The 16,326-nt window shown below is 41.0% G+C and overlaps 1 protein-coding gene across 7 annotated transcripts in view; it reads left to right on the forward strand.

The window, feature by feature from the left end:
• Positions 1–237: 237 nt before the first annotated feature.
• KMT5B (lysine methyltransferase 5B) overlaps positions 238–16,326 on the forward strand; it is a 43,360-nt gene continuing 27,271 nt past the window's right edge. For 3 of the 7 annotated variants that reach the window (XM_082057753.1, XM_082057759.1, XM_082057760.1), the window contains exons 1-3: positions 238–963; positions 9,203–9,445; positions 10,278–10,425. In XM_082057753.1, coding sequence (XP_081913879.1) covers positions 9,286–9,445; positions 10,278–10,425 — 308 coding nt within the window. In that variant the 5' untranslated portion in view covers positions 238–963; positions 9,203–9,285. Of the gene's footprint in view, positions 964–6,185; positions 6,283–9,199; positions 9,446–10,277; positions 10,426–16,326 lie in introns of all 7 variants that reach the window. The other 4 variants (XM_082057757.1, XM_082057755.1, XM_082057754.1 and 1 more) reach the window with 4 other exon arrangements.

The raw sequence follows: 16,326 nt of genomic DNA on the forward strand, positions 1-16,326 counted from the left end.
GGCGGGTAGTGCCTCTTATTTAAAGGGCAGCTCCGAGCGGAGGGATCCCTCCACCGCGTGAGTTGGTCGGAACTTATTCCAGGTACACACGGCCGGGCGTCCTCGCCGCGGGGTGGCCCGGACCTTGTTTTCTTTCAGTGAAATCCTTCCGCAGCGGCACAGCGCCGAGCTGAGTGGGTATGGCAGCTGTGGACAGCGCTGCTCCTCCTCCGCGGGTGAGACGCGGTGGCTCGCGGGCTAGTGGCCTGCCTCTGTGCCGCGCGGTGTGAAGGGGCAGTGAGGGGAGGAGACAGGGAAGGGAGCAGGTTGGCGGGTGGCTAGACTGTGTTTTCTTTCGAGTGGTGTATCCTTCCGCGACAGCGGGCGTAAGAAAGCGTCTTCCCACCACGGTGTCCCTCCGCCGCCGGGAGCGCAGGGGCAGGCAGCGTCTGCCCGGACAGGGCGTAGGAGGTCGCGGGCATCGCCTGGAGAAAGAAGAAACTTCGGAGCGCGGTGGCTGGAGCAGCGGCCCGCGTTGCTCGGCAGGTCGGCGAAAAGAGGGCTACCAGCAAGAAACAAAGAAAAGGAGGAGCAGCCGGCAGCAGCAGCGACGGCGGCCGAACCTCGCCGCCGTCCCGTGGGGTCTCTGCGAGGAAGCCCGCGGGACTCTTTCTCGCGGGCCTCGGCGGAAGGATCTCCAGGAGGCTTTTTCGTCACGCTTACACTGCACCGGTCGTCGCTTAGTGCCGCCATCTTGGATTTTAATCCGCCATTTTTTTCCTCCCCCCACTGGGAATTATTTTTTGTCACTACCGCTGCCTGCCTTTCCCCCCCCCTAGTTTTCCTCCACTTCTCCCTCGGTCAGTCGTCGCTCCCCTCCCTCCTCTTTTTTCCCCGCGCTCCGTTCCATTTGATGATTCATTTTCCTCCAGTGGTGGCTGAGGCAACGCCGGCGAGGGACCCAGCGCGGAGAGCAGCCGGGAGGTGAGCGTGTGTGTGCCTTTGTGAGGGGGTCGCAGCTCTCGTGGGCCCTTTGAGCGCGTTGCCCCCGCGCGTGGGAGGCGCCATGGGCAGCCTGTCAGCGGGTGGTGAGGCTGAGGCGCCCGGGGCTGTGAGGAGGCTGTGTCCCTCAGCTGGTGGGGTGGGAGCGGGCGTGAGGAACCGTGCCCGGTGTCTTGCTCCGCGGCCCGGGGGATGTTCTTGCAGCTGGCCGGCCAAGGAGGAAGTGTGCGGGGTCGCCGGCGTCCCCCGCCGCCTCGGGCAGGGCGAGGGCGGCTTTCGGCGGCGCTGATGGATGGGCTCCGCGGCCGCTGAAGGGGCGACGCGCGGCCGCTCGGAGAGAGAGTCATGTGCCAGGCAGCGCTGCCTCCCCGCCGCACCTGGGGCCTGGGCAGGTGGGTGCCGTGGCGGGGCCGGCTTTTGGTGGCCGCGCCGGCGGGAGGCGAGCTCTAGGGGGCAGCACGGCGCGGGGGGCGGTGCCGCTGGCCGGGCCCGCTCTCGTTCGGCCGTCCTCTTACGCTTGGCTCGTCGCTGGGTTTTGTGCGAGTAGTTTCAGCCTAGGAAGGCTTGTAGGGAACTTGGGGACGAAGCTGTTAGTTACTCGGCACTTCGCGGCACTTCTGGTGTTGAATAGTTAGCGGTCCCGACGGCGTGGCTTTCCTCTGTGTGAGCCGTGAGAGGAGTTTTAACCGGTGTTTGTGCTATTTGGTATTTCTTAAGGTCTCTTTTGAGTGATTATTACCGACTCAGAGCTTTCTGCAATTGGATCGAAACGCCTGATATCCTGGGATTTTTTGTGATTTTTCATTGGGGAATAAATGTTTTTAAGGAAGAAGTGACGTACATTTTTGTCTAGTATCTATATATCTGAAACTTTAAAGTCGATTTATCTTGAACATATTATTCTACAAAAAAAGTAAAGATGAGGGCTGAGAGAGCATGTGGTGTTTGAGTTGTGTCACAGGCAGTATGAGAATCTTAAGTGTGTAACTTTGTGTAGTGTTCTGGTGGGTTGAATTCAGTGCAGGGCGACACATACAAGATGACAGTTTGATTAGAGTGTTTAATAGTGTAACTATTCAACATATTTTAAAAATTAATGTTAATTTAAATTTAAAATAAATATTTATTTAATAGTTTAATTAAATATGTAGTGGTAGGTTTTAATCAGATTAAAATGTGTTATAGAATAAGTTCACACAGAGTCATGTCCTGTTTCCGTCATCTGGGCGCTATAGCTATGGATGCCTCCTCTTCTGTTTTCTTTAAAAATGAACTTTTGTCTAGAATTCTTTAAGCCTTCCTCCTTGCAAGTAATGCTGTGTGAGGAAATTAAGAATTACTTGACTGGAAAATGAGAAGAATTTTTTGTTGGTTTGGTTATTTTGTTTCGTTATTGTTTGTTTTGTTTTGTTATTTGAGCCAGATGAACACATACAAACATATCTGCTCTATATGCATTTGAATTTGTAAAGCGGAAAATAAGACTTATTTGAAGTAATTACTTAGTACGTATTCAATGAATAAGTGGGATGATGTAACCCTGTATACTCAGTAACAGGACTGAACAGGGGTCTTGAACTGCTACATCCAGCTAACCTGTGTAAGTCACATAGCTAAACTGTTGCAACACCTGATACTTCTCCTTTCAGTGGTCCTGCTTTTGCGACTCCAGTACCACATCCTCTCTTGCTCTGATGCCCACTGGATCCTTTGCAAAACCTGCTCAGCACATAAAATCAACAGAAAATTACCTGCTCTTCCCCTTTGGGTTAATGAGGTTAAATTGAGTTATGGAGAGGTCCACTGAGCCTCTGGAATTGGGGAAATGTTTCTGTGAATTGGCAAGGGGGGTGGAAGGAGGTTCTCCCTCTCTGGAAGCAGTGAGCTTTTGGATTGCCTTGTCAAAATTTGCTGAACACTGGAGTTGCTGCAGTGAATTGAGAGGATCATGCAGCCTTTAGGGTGGTTTGCTCAGCCAGTTACTTGGCTTCATCCTGAGAGGGCACCTAGTAGAGGAACTGAAGGAGAGAGGGAGAAGGAGCAGGAGCTGCCCTTTGTATGCACATTCCCTCTCTGCTGCTCATTTGTACTGGTAAACTATTGCTCCTGTGCCTGCACTGTACTTGGATTAGTATCCAAATTGAGGCACAAAAAACATGACTGTGAAAGAACTGGCACAGGAGAAACTGGGACTGTATACACTGAGTTATTGGTGGGGAATTGAAGCCTGGGTTTGGATCAGTTTTGGATCTATGTGTGCTCTCACCAATGTGCATCGTGGGGCTACAGTTCTGCAAGTTTGAACTGACCTGAGTCAGTTTTGACAGAGTCTTGCAGCCTCCCACGTACCACTCTTAATCCATGTCCAGTTCTGTACTGACCTTATTCTGAGAACTAACTAGCTGAAAAGAAACACTCAACAAACATTTTTTTTTTTTTCCTGGTGGTTTAATTTACTGAACCAGTTCATCCCATGGGCAAAGAGAGTCCAAAGTGGATGTGAAATTAGGTGGCTAAAATTGGCATCTACAGGGGGGGACTGAAGTAGCCCTTCCTAGGTAGCTTTTATCCTGTTGAGGAATTGCAGCCTCAACTCCATAATCTTTGAAGTGCAGTGGGACCACCTGACCTTTCTTTAAGATTGACTACAGAAATGATGGGAAAATAAACTCTCAGATTTCTTTTCTTTTTTTTTTTTTTTTCTTTTTTTGGTCACCTTCTGTGGTTGCAAAGACCTCTGTTCCATGCCTGGTTTTGCTATGTTTTGCTAGAATCAATAATGATTTGTAGTGTAGCTTATAAAATTAGATTCCTATTTAAAGTGACATTGCATTGTGTTGGTTGCACACCCTTTGTGAGCCAGAAGCATTCATTGCCCCCGTTTCCTCTCTGGCTTAATGGTACTTGTCTGAACTGTCAACATAGTAACCAAAATTAGATTTGAGGCTGTTTTGAATAACTCCTTAAACTGTGCAAGTTTTTATTCAGTTTTGATTTTGCTCAATCTTTTGTATTTTTAGAAACTTGAACACTTTTTAGGATTGGGTAGGGGTTTTTGTTAGCAGGATGGTGGGTGACTGTAGTGAAATCCTCTGTAGCCTGGTGATCCTATAGAAAAACTGCTTGGATAGTTTTGCTCTACATCCCAAAGGTCTGTGGTCTGTTGCCTTTTTTATTATTTTTTGGAGCTATCAGTAATGAAACATATAACTTGTCTCTTGATGCCATTGGTTTGTCTAGAAAAGCTGAAGCTGCGGTCATTGGGTCTTGTGTTTTGTTTTTGTGTCCTGTTATTTGCTTTAGGCCACTGTCTTGTTGAGGATGGCTTTTTGCAGTTATAGATAATTAAAAAAGAACCAAACAAACAACAGCAACAAAAACAAACAAAAAAACCCCACACACCAGAACTGGTTACATGTTTGAGTTCTTTGTAGAAATAAATAATCAAGAAATGGTATTTTAGGAGATAGTTTGACCTGTGTACCAATAGACCATGGGAAAGGGGAGGATGATCCTGCCTGCTAGGAAACCTCCTGTTCTCGTGTCTTTGCCTGTGCCCTGGAGAGTGGTGAACAAAATGCACTGCCTCTGTTTAGAAGCTGTCCTTGTCCTTTAAGTAATAAATATTTATATGCAAAAAACTGTCTTACAGAAGACTAAGATGAATTATATTTGAATTTCTTATGATTACTAATGTATGTGTTTGGGTGGTTTAGGGTTTTATTGATTTGGTTTTGTGCAGCTTTCTCCCCCCTCCCCCAACAACACTTTTTTGAATTGATGGATTTCACAGATGAAGACCCAAAACTTGTGAGACTCGGACGGCTTCTGAGATGCATTTTATCAGCCATAGAATTTCTTTACTGAAATTCACAGGGATTTACTAGATTTTTGTAGTGTAAAAGGACTGATTCCTTTCATATGTGATATAAATCTGAATGGTACTGTTTAATCAGTCTGGTTAACACTTATAGATAAATCTGGCTTTGTAAGCATTAATTGTGTTTGTGCTTCAGTTGTTGATTGGTGCTTCTGAATGTTACTGAAATGCAAATAATACTCACAAAGTTTGTTAATAGGTTTAATAAATTTAGAACCAGGTAAATGAAACTTTCTGAAAGTACTGTTGCAAGGAAATGCTAAATTCCCTGTGAGACGTGCTGAATGCAATTGAGCTATATTTTGACATTTGAGGAAATGTGCCTGTAAAGTACCATAATAGAATTATAAAAGGTAGTATAATTATAAAGAGGAGTGGTATAATTGATAAACGGTGAAAACAACAACGTGCACATTCACATTGAAATAAAAAAGGTCCCTTGGAAGCTGTTGGTAAACTTAACAGTATAGATAAACCCAAAATCATAAGTGACCCATGCATGCTGTTATATTATTTGGTGGCAGAGCCCTTTAGCAGGAATTTTGAAATATGTGGAGGTGTAAATATATTCCAGTTCTTTCTTTGATATGAAGGTGGTGTTCACCTCTTCCTTTTCTGCCTCTGTTCCTGAAGGACTTGTCAGAATGAGTTTGATGTAGAAAGTACTGAGAGCAAATCGTATCTGAAGGTGTATTAAAGATCACGTGATGGTGGTGAGGCATCTGTTGCTCTGTTTTAGGTTACCTGTTGGCATTAGGAGCTTTGATATTTACTGGGAAAGGAATGCTCTCTGTTGGTTCTGGCTTTTGATACCATCTCTTAAAAGCAGTGTTTGTGTATTGGGAAAAGGAATAGAGGCTGAAGCAGCACACTCGCATTTTGGCTGATACTAGAAAATAGAAGGCAGTAGATGGAGACAGGTTTTCTTGCTCATTAGGCAGCTAGGCTCAAATAAATAATGGTTTTTCACAAAAATGTTTGCTAGGCTTCACTGAATGACTTTTGATTTTACTTGTGGAGGACTTCTATTGTCATCTATATCAATACATTTTGCAGCAAAAGCAAGGATTTTTCTTGAAGCTTAGTATGGTTTGAGTATTCTTCTGTGACCACATTCCTTCTTACTTTTTGCCATTGTACTTTGTTTGTCATTACTGTATTTGTTAGTATAGTGGGGGAGTAACTTAGTGTTCTGCTTGCTGCATAACAATGTTTAGTTTTCTTAAAAGAGAAGTGTGACTTAAGAGTTTGGTGGCAGGTTCATTCTGTTATTTACTACATGGGGGAAATATGCCAAGCCAAATGCTGCTTACCTTCTCTCTAGATGCCTGTTCGCGAAGCAGACTTTCAGGCGCCTTCCCTCCCTGATAACCATTCACTTCTGGAGTCTGTGTCGTGGAGCTCTCAAGGCAAACTTTCAGGTGAGGCCTGTATCTGTTGCAGTGCAAACTATTGGGATTCTTCTCTCCCTGATAACTGTTCACTCTGGAGTCGGTATTTAGAGCTCCAAAGACAAACTCTCAGGGGAGGCCTGTACCTGTTTGCAAAAGCAAACTTTCAGGTGAGTCTATGTTTTAGAACTCCAGAGGCAAACTTTCAGGTGAGGCCTGATAACCTTATGCAGAGCAGACTTTCAGGAGACAAAATTCTCAAGAAAAAAAAATTAATGGAGTAGAATAGCAGGAGGGCTGGCTCAAGCTGGGTACCTGTGCAAAGGTCCACCCAAGCATAGGAAACCATAGAATTTCATATCTTTACAAAGCATTTATACCATGATTCACTCCAATAGCAATATTTCACTTTAGGGTCTTCTTGCTTCTCATTGGATCTTTTTCTCTGAGTCCATGTAGGCCTTTGTTTTGTTCAGCTGTGGACTTTGTTTATTGTCCATAGCTGTGCAGGTACTGTTTTGTCTAAATAAATACTTTCTTCTCAGCAAACTACAAAATAGGCCCCGTTTTGCAGATGTCTGTAATGTCTCTACGTTAGCCTTGGATTGTTATTTTTCCCAGTCAGTTCCATTTTTCCCAGCAAAGTGCAAACTAGGCCTTATCTTGCTAGTGTTTCAGTGTAGTTTGTAGTTGCTTTTGGTAAATATGAGCAGAACTTTACAGCTTAAAATTTCAGCAAATCCAGCTTACAAAGTAACATGAAGCCAAGAGTATATTAAAAATCATACAACCTTATATCTCTAAATAATTCATTATATTTAGTGTGCATTTACTTAAGCTAAATAATTGACATGAAACTCAAATTGGGCTCATCCACTGACCTGTGAGTAGTAAAACCATTGCCATACAGCCAGCTTATTTGGCAGAGGGAGCTCAAAGTAGGCTCACCTAGACTGTCATATTTGTAGAATGAAGTGGTTAACTTGTAGTCAGATTGCATACAGTAGAAGTAGTATGCATGAGACTCCCTGTGCCCACAACATATTGGTGCTCAGTGTGCTGTTCTGCTTCCTTGTGGGTTTCCTAAAAGGCTCAGGCCTTTACATCCTCTGGAGCCTGAAGCAAACTGCTGTTGGTTTGCAGGGGCGGTCAAGTGCATCTGTGGCAGTTAGATAGTAGTGTCGCAGCACAGATAGTAGCCACTTCCCCAAACTGGACATATGAAAGATCAGTTTTCGTTCTTTGTGCAGGTGTAGCTACTGTACCTGTTAGTTGTCAGAAACACTACTGTATGGAATATTTTTCCTCCAGATTGCTGCATACTAGTATTAATCTACAACTGGACTTTGTTTACTTATACTGCTCCTGAACTGCAGCACACCAGAGTGTAGTTCTGTCCTGGTTTACAGAGAAATCAAGACTGAATTTAGTGGAAGTCTTTGGTGTGGTTTCTGTTTTAATGCTCTTTATTACCACTGCTATAAAAATGGGAAACTGCGTTTGATTAGAGTATGTAGAGCTGTAAAATAAATTGACTCAGAAGCAGAAGAAGGAAAGTTGTAAGAGTGAGTTTGTCATTAAGTGTTTACATGATAGTCAGTGCAGATCTTCAGGGGCTAGCTGTCTTCTGAAAGAAGTTCACGCAGGATGCTTAACAAGTAAGCTTTTTGTGTAGGTGTTGATGGTTGTGGGGTTTTTTTGTTTGTATGTTTTTTTGATGTATGTTATCATGCAAGCTCTGTGAAGAAAAAAAAAAAAGCTTAGTGTTGTCTACTACAGGTTTAGCTGCAAGATTTCCGAGGCTTTTTTTGGAGGTACTGTGTAAAAATGTCTGGTTCCATGTATAGCTAAGTGCAATGAATAGGGGTTTTCCCTAGCAAATTCTAAGTCTCTCGTTTGTTTTTTGAAGGCCGTATCTGGCACCTTCCTGAAGAATTTGTTAGTATGCAGAGTGACTTTTGCATTGTGGTAGTCGAACCATTCGGTTCTAGCTCTGTTAGAGAGCTATGTTAAGGCTTGCTGGTCCAGTAAAATAGGCATTTAAACTTTTTTTTAAAATCTTGAGGTGAAAGGCAGTCACTTCTGTCGTTGGCAGCAAGTAAAATTCCTTGTCCACTGAAATTATCTAAATTATTTTTATTTACATTGAGGCAGTAGTTCAGCCAGCTTTTTCTCAGTATGATTCTGTTACACTTTGTCAGTAATCCTACTCTCCGTGACAATTTGTAAAAAGGTTTCAAAATCTGTAGTTTTCACAATGATAGTTCTACTAAGGTGGTTGAGCCAATACATCTGTTGAGTAGTCTCTACTGTCTTCCTGTACTACCTCAATCTTCTGAATCTTTGTAAGTAACTTAATTGCTAATCATCTGGCCATAAATGTTTCTGTAGTTTTAAGTAGCTGGATCACATAGTTGTCTAACAGAAATCCAGTATTTTGCTACTCTTAAGTGATGGAAAACAGAATTTCTGCCAAAAGAGACACTTCTTCTCTGAATCATAGAATGATTGGGATTGGAAGGAACCTCTGGAGATCATCTAGTCCAAGCCGCCTGCTAAAGCGGGGCATGTGTTTGAAAATACTCCATTTTTGGAGTCACATAGTTGTGTGTGTATTTATCCATGTGCATATGTAATTATATAAATACATACATATATGTGTGTATAGTTCAGCTCTTAAAAGTGATTCGTTCTTCACAATTTATCAGCTTTAGAATTTAATTTTTGCTTGCAGATGTGGTTGTAAGTTGTAGATGTGAGTATCTGTTTGCAACAGTTCCATGTACTAGTGCTGACAAACTGATTTTCTTCCTAATGCAAATGCAGACCACCATCTTTCCTCCATCCCACCATCCCCCCCCCCTTTTTTTTTCTTCTTTTTGTTAAAATTTGTGCCTTGGAAACAGTTTCTAAGTAAGTTCTAATCATGTTTGTGTTTTGCTTCCAGTAGGAATCAGAACTGAAGTCGCTCACCCACTTCTCCAAGCCTTTTGAAAAGTGACTAAATGCAACTGAGTCAGATTATCTGTAGGAATGAAGTGGCTGGGAGAATCCAAGAACATGGTGGTGAATGGCAGGAGAAGTGGAAGCAAGTCGTCTAATGACCATGTGCAGAATCAGACCAAATTGCAGCATGCAGGGAAGGAGAATCCAAAGACAAGCAAAAATGGAGCTGAGAGAAGATCAAGCAGATGTATGTTTATGTGGCTTAGTGCTATATGTGATTCATGTATCAGTTTGCAAGTCAGGCTTCTGTCTTATCTTAATTCATGAAGGAGGTCTGCATTTGGCATGAAGCAGCATTAATTATGAAGTATCAGAAGTATTAATTATGTTTGTATTTGTATTTGTTCAATGTGTTAACTTCAGGAATATAGATCTCTTCAGATCAGTTTAAAAATAAAGGCTGTAAATACATTTTGAACTGCTATAAGTTTATATGATTGGCATTAATTGAGAACTAATGTGTTTGGAAATGGATAACATAATTTGAATTACTGGCCCAGTTTTTAGTGAATGCATGTGTAGAAGTAACACCCATTTTGAATGAAGTCACATGTATCAGTTCTTTTTACGAAACTGTTTTAAGGACCATGGCTTTATTGTAGTTATTGGTCTGAAATTAAGGACTAAATACAAATTCAGAATAAGTCCTTTTTCCAGATTTTGGGAAAATCAGGCTTGAAATTTTCATAGCTTCATCACATTTATAGGTCAGAAATTTTAGAGGCAGGCATGACTAAACTGAGTAGTGTGAAAGATTGGGTAGGGGAAAAGACAGAAAAATGGAAATTAATCAGACACCCATAAATACATATTCTAAAATACTTTCTCCATTGGATGCTATGTAAATGAACAAAACCAAGAGTGAAATTTTGACTGTGCTCCTGCTTCTTCAGATACTTTATCATCTTCCTTAATTGTTATGTATTTTTTTCTCTGACCTGTAGCTATTTGTCCCCAAGCATAGCTGGTCTTTATAACATTCCTTAAATAATATCTAATTTATACTCTCTTATTTGCAGGTAGTGGTTCTTCAGGATTCGAGGGTCAAAGTCGTTATGTGCCTTCCTCTGGAATGTCTGCCAAGGAACTGTGTGAAAACGATGACCTAGCAACTAGTTTGGTTCTTGATCCTTATTTAGGTTTTCAGACACACAAAATGAATACTAGGTAACTTGTCTTCATTTTTCTAGAAAAGAATTTATCTTCTTAGTTGATATAATCAGGATAAAACTGTGGAATTTCTTGCATGTTTATGTAAGTCTGAAAAAAATGGCAATTTGTGAGTAGCTTCTGCCTTTAAAATTGTGTTGCTTGTGAGACTGGAACTCGGACCTCTGTAGCAGCCTACGCTATTGTAGGTCTTTCTGTTAGCCCTCGTGTGCTTATGCTGTAGAACAGGTTGTCAATAAACACTGTTTCCTGCCTTAAACAGGTAACTATTCATAAGTTTTAAGCCATTCGTCTTTTGAAATACTTCAAAGACAAATGTTAGTGTTTGGGGACTTTTGTCTTTATTTTGTGTGCCTGGGTGCTGCTTCCTCCCCCCCTTACTCTTAAAATGTTACAAGAAAGTTATAGTTCCTCAGCACTTGGGTGTTGGTGCCATTTGATTTAAAGTTCTTGCAGACCCATGCTGAAGGAATGCTGCTACTTAGATGTGAGTGTATGTATAAGATAAAGTCATGTGCACACTGGGAATTTGATTACCAGAATTGCATATACTTTTGCACTGGTATACACGTGTCTGAATATTTGTATTCTAAATTCAGTGTGGTCTTAGGGTTTAGTTGTTTAGTGCTTCTTCCTGTTTTACAGAGGTACCACTGATAATAAGTATATTGTATAGATCTCTCTTAAGCTTTCATTTGCATACAAAATCTGCATTGCTACCTTAGTGGAGAAGCTATACATAAATGATAAGTTTCTAAGGACAGGAATAGTAATAGTGTGCTTATTGTACAATAGTAAGAGTTGGGGTTTCCAGACAGCACATCAAGGGAGGCAGGCTGCTTAACACTTCAAACTGTTGCTGTGGCTGTTTTTAAAGAACAGTTTACCTATGCAGCACGGTCAAATAAAGAGAATATCAGTTAAGTAGACTGATTGCTTCAAAAATTAATGGTGGTGTCATATAACATAAATGGTTGCTGGTATAACCTGACAGCGTGAGTTGCATATGAAATTGCTGCAGTGTGGTCCTAATAACTGTAAAGACTTACTCCAAAGAGATTTTTTTTTTTTTTTTGCTGGAGAATGCAACATCCGTCTTTAAGAGGAATGCTTGAGTTCTTCCAGTTTCGCCATACTATTCGTTACAGTAGCACGTGCCCAGAACAGTGTGTAGGTAGATACTCTTACAGTTTCGTTCACAGTGTCTTTGTATTTCCAACAGTTAGTTGAGTTAAATATATATGCTCAAACAACTTGTTTTGTTGTGTGAATGGTATTCTACAGGTTATGAATAGGTAGGTAGTTCTTATGCTTTTTGCTAAGGAAATTATGTTAATTGTTTAATAGTTGGAGCAGCTACTTTCGTGCTGTCTTCTGCTGATATGTTTTTGACACCTAAAATACTTTTTAAATTACTAATTTGGATGAAAAGACTACACAAAAGCTATCGTCATGTATTTCTTCCTTTCTCAGTCTTGGAGAACAGTTATAGGCAGTCTTCAAGGACAACAGTTAATAATCTTGAAGCACTATGGGAAAGACTTAGGTGAGGCTAACAATTTCTGCCAGAAACACATCTTCTTGACTCTTTCATAATGTCCTATTGAGTGAGTTTCTGTTGTTGAGATGAATTTAAATAAAGGCATCGGCATAGTTCTTGTTTATCTTTGTGGTACAGTGATGATATCTGCTTGTTATTGTAGCTGTGACACTTAGATAATCTTCCTTCCATCTAGTAAACTGTAGTCTTTCTAGAGCTCCCGAGTCTTACTGTTATTGAATGGCTTTGAGGGAAGGAGGTAAGAAAGCAAATGTCAGAAGACCAGACTGTTTTCAAAATAGCAGCAGATGCCAGTATCCAAATGCATGGTTGTAGTAGAAGTTAAGATTTACAGCTTATGTTTGGGCATCTTTTGCTTCAGTGTGATAAAGTCATATTGGTTACATAGTTTGTGTATTGAGATGCACTTGAAACAGCTGTTTATGATGGCAAGAAAATATTTCCTATTCAGTTGTTCTGTTTGAAGATGTACTCTGAAAGTGACTGTGCCAGCATTCTGTTTTGCTGTTAGAAACACGTAAGAGTTTTGCATTTTTTACAACTAGCGGCCCAGTGTAAGTTAATGACCACTTTCTGAAGTTGTACTTTATCTTACCTCTGGAAGCCAAGTCTGTATTTTTTGTATATATAAATGTCTTCTATATAAGCACTTGCTGTGCTTCATTCATTCCCATAGTTGAAGAGTTTGTAAAAGACCTCTTGTTTTGCCCAGAGTATATTGATTAGAGGGAAAAAAACCCTCATAACATTCTAGTAAAATACCTAGATTATTGTTGGGATATGTTTGTTTTCTATCTTCTTTATACTGAATTAGTGATCTTATGGTGGAGTAGTGACAAAAACATGACTGACTATTTGTGTGTGTGTTCTGGGGGGGCATAAAAATCCTGTAATTAATCCATTTTAAAAGTCCTGTAATTCATGAATGTCCTTCATCTTGAGAATTGGGCTATTAGTTCTGTAAACTGTCAAGTCAGTAATGTCTGAAAGAGCTGAAGACTAGTCCTCAAAAGATTACAGTTGGATTCCCCCCCAAGTCAGTTTGTCTAGTGTTCCTTTGAAATATCTTCTTGTCATTGGCGATTTGATGGACAGCATAAAGTGTAGCTCTGGAAATATCTTTAGTGGCTTTACCCAAAAGTAACTTTTTTCATTCTCTTGGATTTCCAAGAGAAAGCAGGTTGTTTTCAGAGATTCTGGCCATCTTTATGAGCCCTCTGGTCATTTTTTTCATCAAATTGATAGCTCTTATCTCGAAAAAATGTCAGGTTAGCAGTTAATAAAAAAACCCTGCCATGTGTTAGGAAGTCTTTTACAAATCCTGTTGTGACAGAACGTTTTGTGACAAAGGCTATCCTGGCTGTTCCGTTTACTTAGTCTTGCATGCCTGTCCTTTTTGTAAAAACTGATTTTGCAAGCTGTTACTTCCTGAGTTGAGGGCTGTCTAACACTAGAGATTAAAACTCTTGGGTAGGAACAACCCCAGGTTCCAGTATAAGTTGGGGAATGACCTGTTAGAGAGCAGTGTAAAGGAAAGGGACCTGGGGGTCCTGGTGGACAGCAGGATGACCATGAGCCAGCACTGTGTCCTAGTGGCCAAGAAGGCCAACAGCATCCTTGGGGTGTATTAGAAAGGGGGTGGTTAGTAGGTCGAGAGAGGTTCTCCTTCCCCTCTACTCTGCCCTGGTGAGACCCCATCTGGAATATTGTGTCCAGTTCTAGGCCCTTCGTTTCAAGAAGGACAGGGAGCTGCTGGAGGGTGCAACAGAGATGCTTAAGAGAGTGGAGCATCTCCCTTATGAGGAAAGGCTGAGGGAGCTGGGTCTCTTTAGCTTGGAGAAGAGGAGACTGAGGGGCAACCTCATTAATGTTTATAAATATATAAAGAGTGAGTGTCATGAGGATGGAGCCAGGCTCTTCTCGGTGACATCTGATGGTAAGACAAGGGGTAATGGGTTTAAACTGGAACACAAGAGGTTCTGTTTAAATCTGAGAAGAAACTTTTTCTCAATGAGGATAACAGAACCCTGGAACAGGCTGCCCAGGGAGGTTGTGGAATCTCCTACTCTGGAGACATTCAAAACCCACCTGGGCACATTCCTGTGTAACCTCACCTAGGCGTTCCTGCTCTGGCAGGGGGATTGGACTAGGTGATCTTTTGAGGTCCCTTCCAATCCCTAACATTCTGTGATTCTGTGAAAACCGATACTTGTAAATAAGCAAGTGAATTCTTGCTTATCTTACCGTCTCTTATGTGCTTTTTCCTAGTTTGAGTGCTAAATCTTGAAGTTGCATGCTTTAGTGTTTAATCCACTCTTTACTATCTTGCATACAAATGTGTTAGTATTTAGGTCTTAAGCCAGACTCCTGATCATACTGCTGCTGTTACCAGACACTGTTGTTTCCTGGTTCCCTAAAGCACCAGCATTGTGCCAGGGAATACTCGGAGCAGTTCCAATGTCTTTCTAAGTTTGCAAGTGGTTTAGGAAGTCAAATGCATTGTAGTCTGTTCTAAGAGGTTATACAGAGGTGTTTCATCACTCCATATTGCTGCTTTCAGTGATGTTACAAACTGTTGTGTGGTGCAGGTGGTTTTATCTGGTAATGTGAGACTAAAGGACCAAGCTTCTTAAATTTCCATGTTTTCTGTAGCAAACGCGAAGTGTTTGGGGATTATGTACAGAAAGTTGTTTTCTCTCAACAGTGCACCAAGAGCAACTGCTGGCTTGAACTTGACAGAGTAGGTCATTCTTTGTCAGTCACTGTTGAGCAGTAAAGACAAAAAAGGCAAAGCAGTTTCATATTACTTGTGTTCATGAGTCTATGCTGAATCTCTTCTGCACTCCTTAGTTTATTTCAATATAATAGTAATTAAAGGGCTCAGTATTGAAGGGTTACCTCTTGAACAGGGTTTGGAGGTAAAACAAGTCATGTAGCTAAACAAGGTTCTCTGGCCACATAGTTCAGCTTCAGTGTTGTGATGCTGTGGAGATGCTGGATCAGAAATACATAGCTCTTATGTAGTGACACCTTTTCAAAATGAAGCTTTTACATTCTTCAGTCCTCAGTGTCTCTTCATACTTACCAAAACTGTTTTGTTTGACTTCTGTGTAAAATCTGCTTTCTCTGTGTGGTCTGTTGTATTTTGTTGGTTTGGGTTTTTGGGGGGTTTGTTTATTTCTTTGGTTGTTCTTTTCCAATAACTTAATTCAGTGAAGTCCTTTAGCTTGCTTCTAATTGTCTTCCTTCACTGTGTGTAATCAGACACAGCAATTACATTGGAACTAAGTCTATTACTGATGATTAATGTTTTGATTTAGAAAAAAATCACAACCAAAAGCCCCACCAAACAACCAAACCACCCATCCTCCAAACCAGCACCCACCACCTTACTCTTACATAGATTTCCTAGTTGTACCCTTAACGTCAACAAAAAACGTTGTATCTCCAAAAGATGGAGTGGCTTGCATCCAGTACTCACAGTAACTGCTAAATAAAATTTACCATATAGAGTGTCATAATAAGAATGAAGGAAAGTGTTGGGGTTTTATTGTGTCCCACATATTTATTTTTAAAAAGCATTCATTTGCTAGCAGTATTAAGGAGAATGAAATTATGTGGCTGTTTGAATTTTATTTACTTCTATTCTAGGCTCTGTTGGAATTTTGACCACACTGGTGCATGTATAGTTTCAGTTCAAGAAATCGAAGTAATGTGGATTACATTCTTCATTAAAAGTGCCTTTTTGAATTTTTGGCCTTTGAAGAGTATTGTTGGTTTGTGGTGTTTTTTTTGTTTTGGTTTTTTTTTTTTTTTCTCCTCCCCAGGTAATAACACTGGAGATTAAACATAGAATGAGTTGATTTTTATATAACTAATTTTTAATTAAGATACTCATACTATAGGTTAGACAGGGCTGAAGCCAAAATGTGTGTTAACTAAATAAATAGTTGCCATTTGTAATAAGTAGATTATTTTCCACTCTTGTGGTGCTGTCTTGAATGTTTAACAGCCTTGCAGTGAATCTCTCATATTAGATGAACAATAACTTGCTATCTTTTCATAGCCACTTAAGTAAAAATATCATCCAGACAAAATGCCTGTTGTTAAGAGGCTAATGGGTTGCTGTGTTTTGATAAATTCACTCTTCTTGATGTTTTCTAGTCAGAAGTTAAGAAATAGGTTTAGAAGTATAACTCTTTATCATGCTCTGGTACACAACGTGGAATTCCATACTGGATCTCTGGCAGGATCAATTTATCCTTGTTGTTCAAACTCACTGCTCTCAGTGACTGAGACCAAGAAAGGTACTATGCTTCTGAACTTACCAGAAACTC

Source organism: Streptopelia decaocto (assembly GCF_964273445.1).
Source record: "Streptopelia decaocto genome assembly, chromosome: 7".
Classification (NCBI taxonomy): domain Eukaryota; kingdom Metazoa; phylum Chordata; class Aves; order Columbiformes; family Columbidae; genus Streptopelia; species Streptopelia decaocto.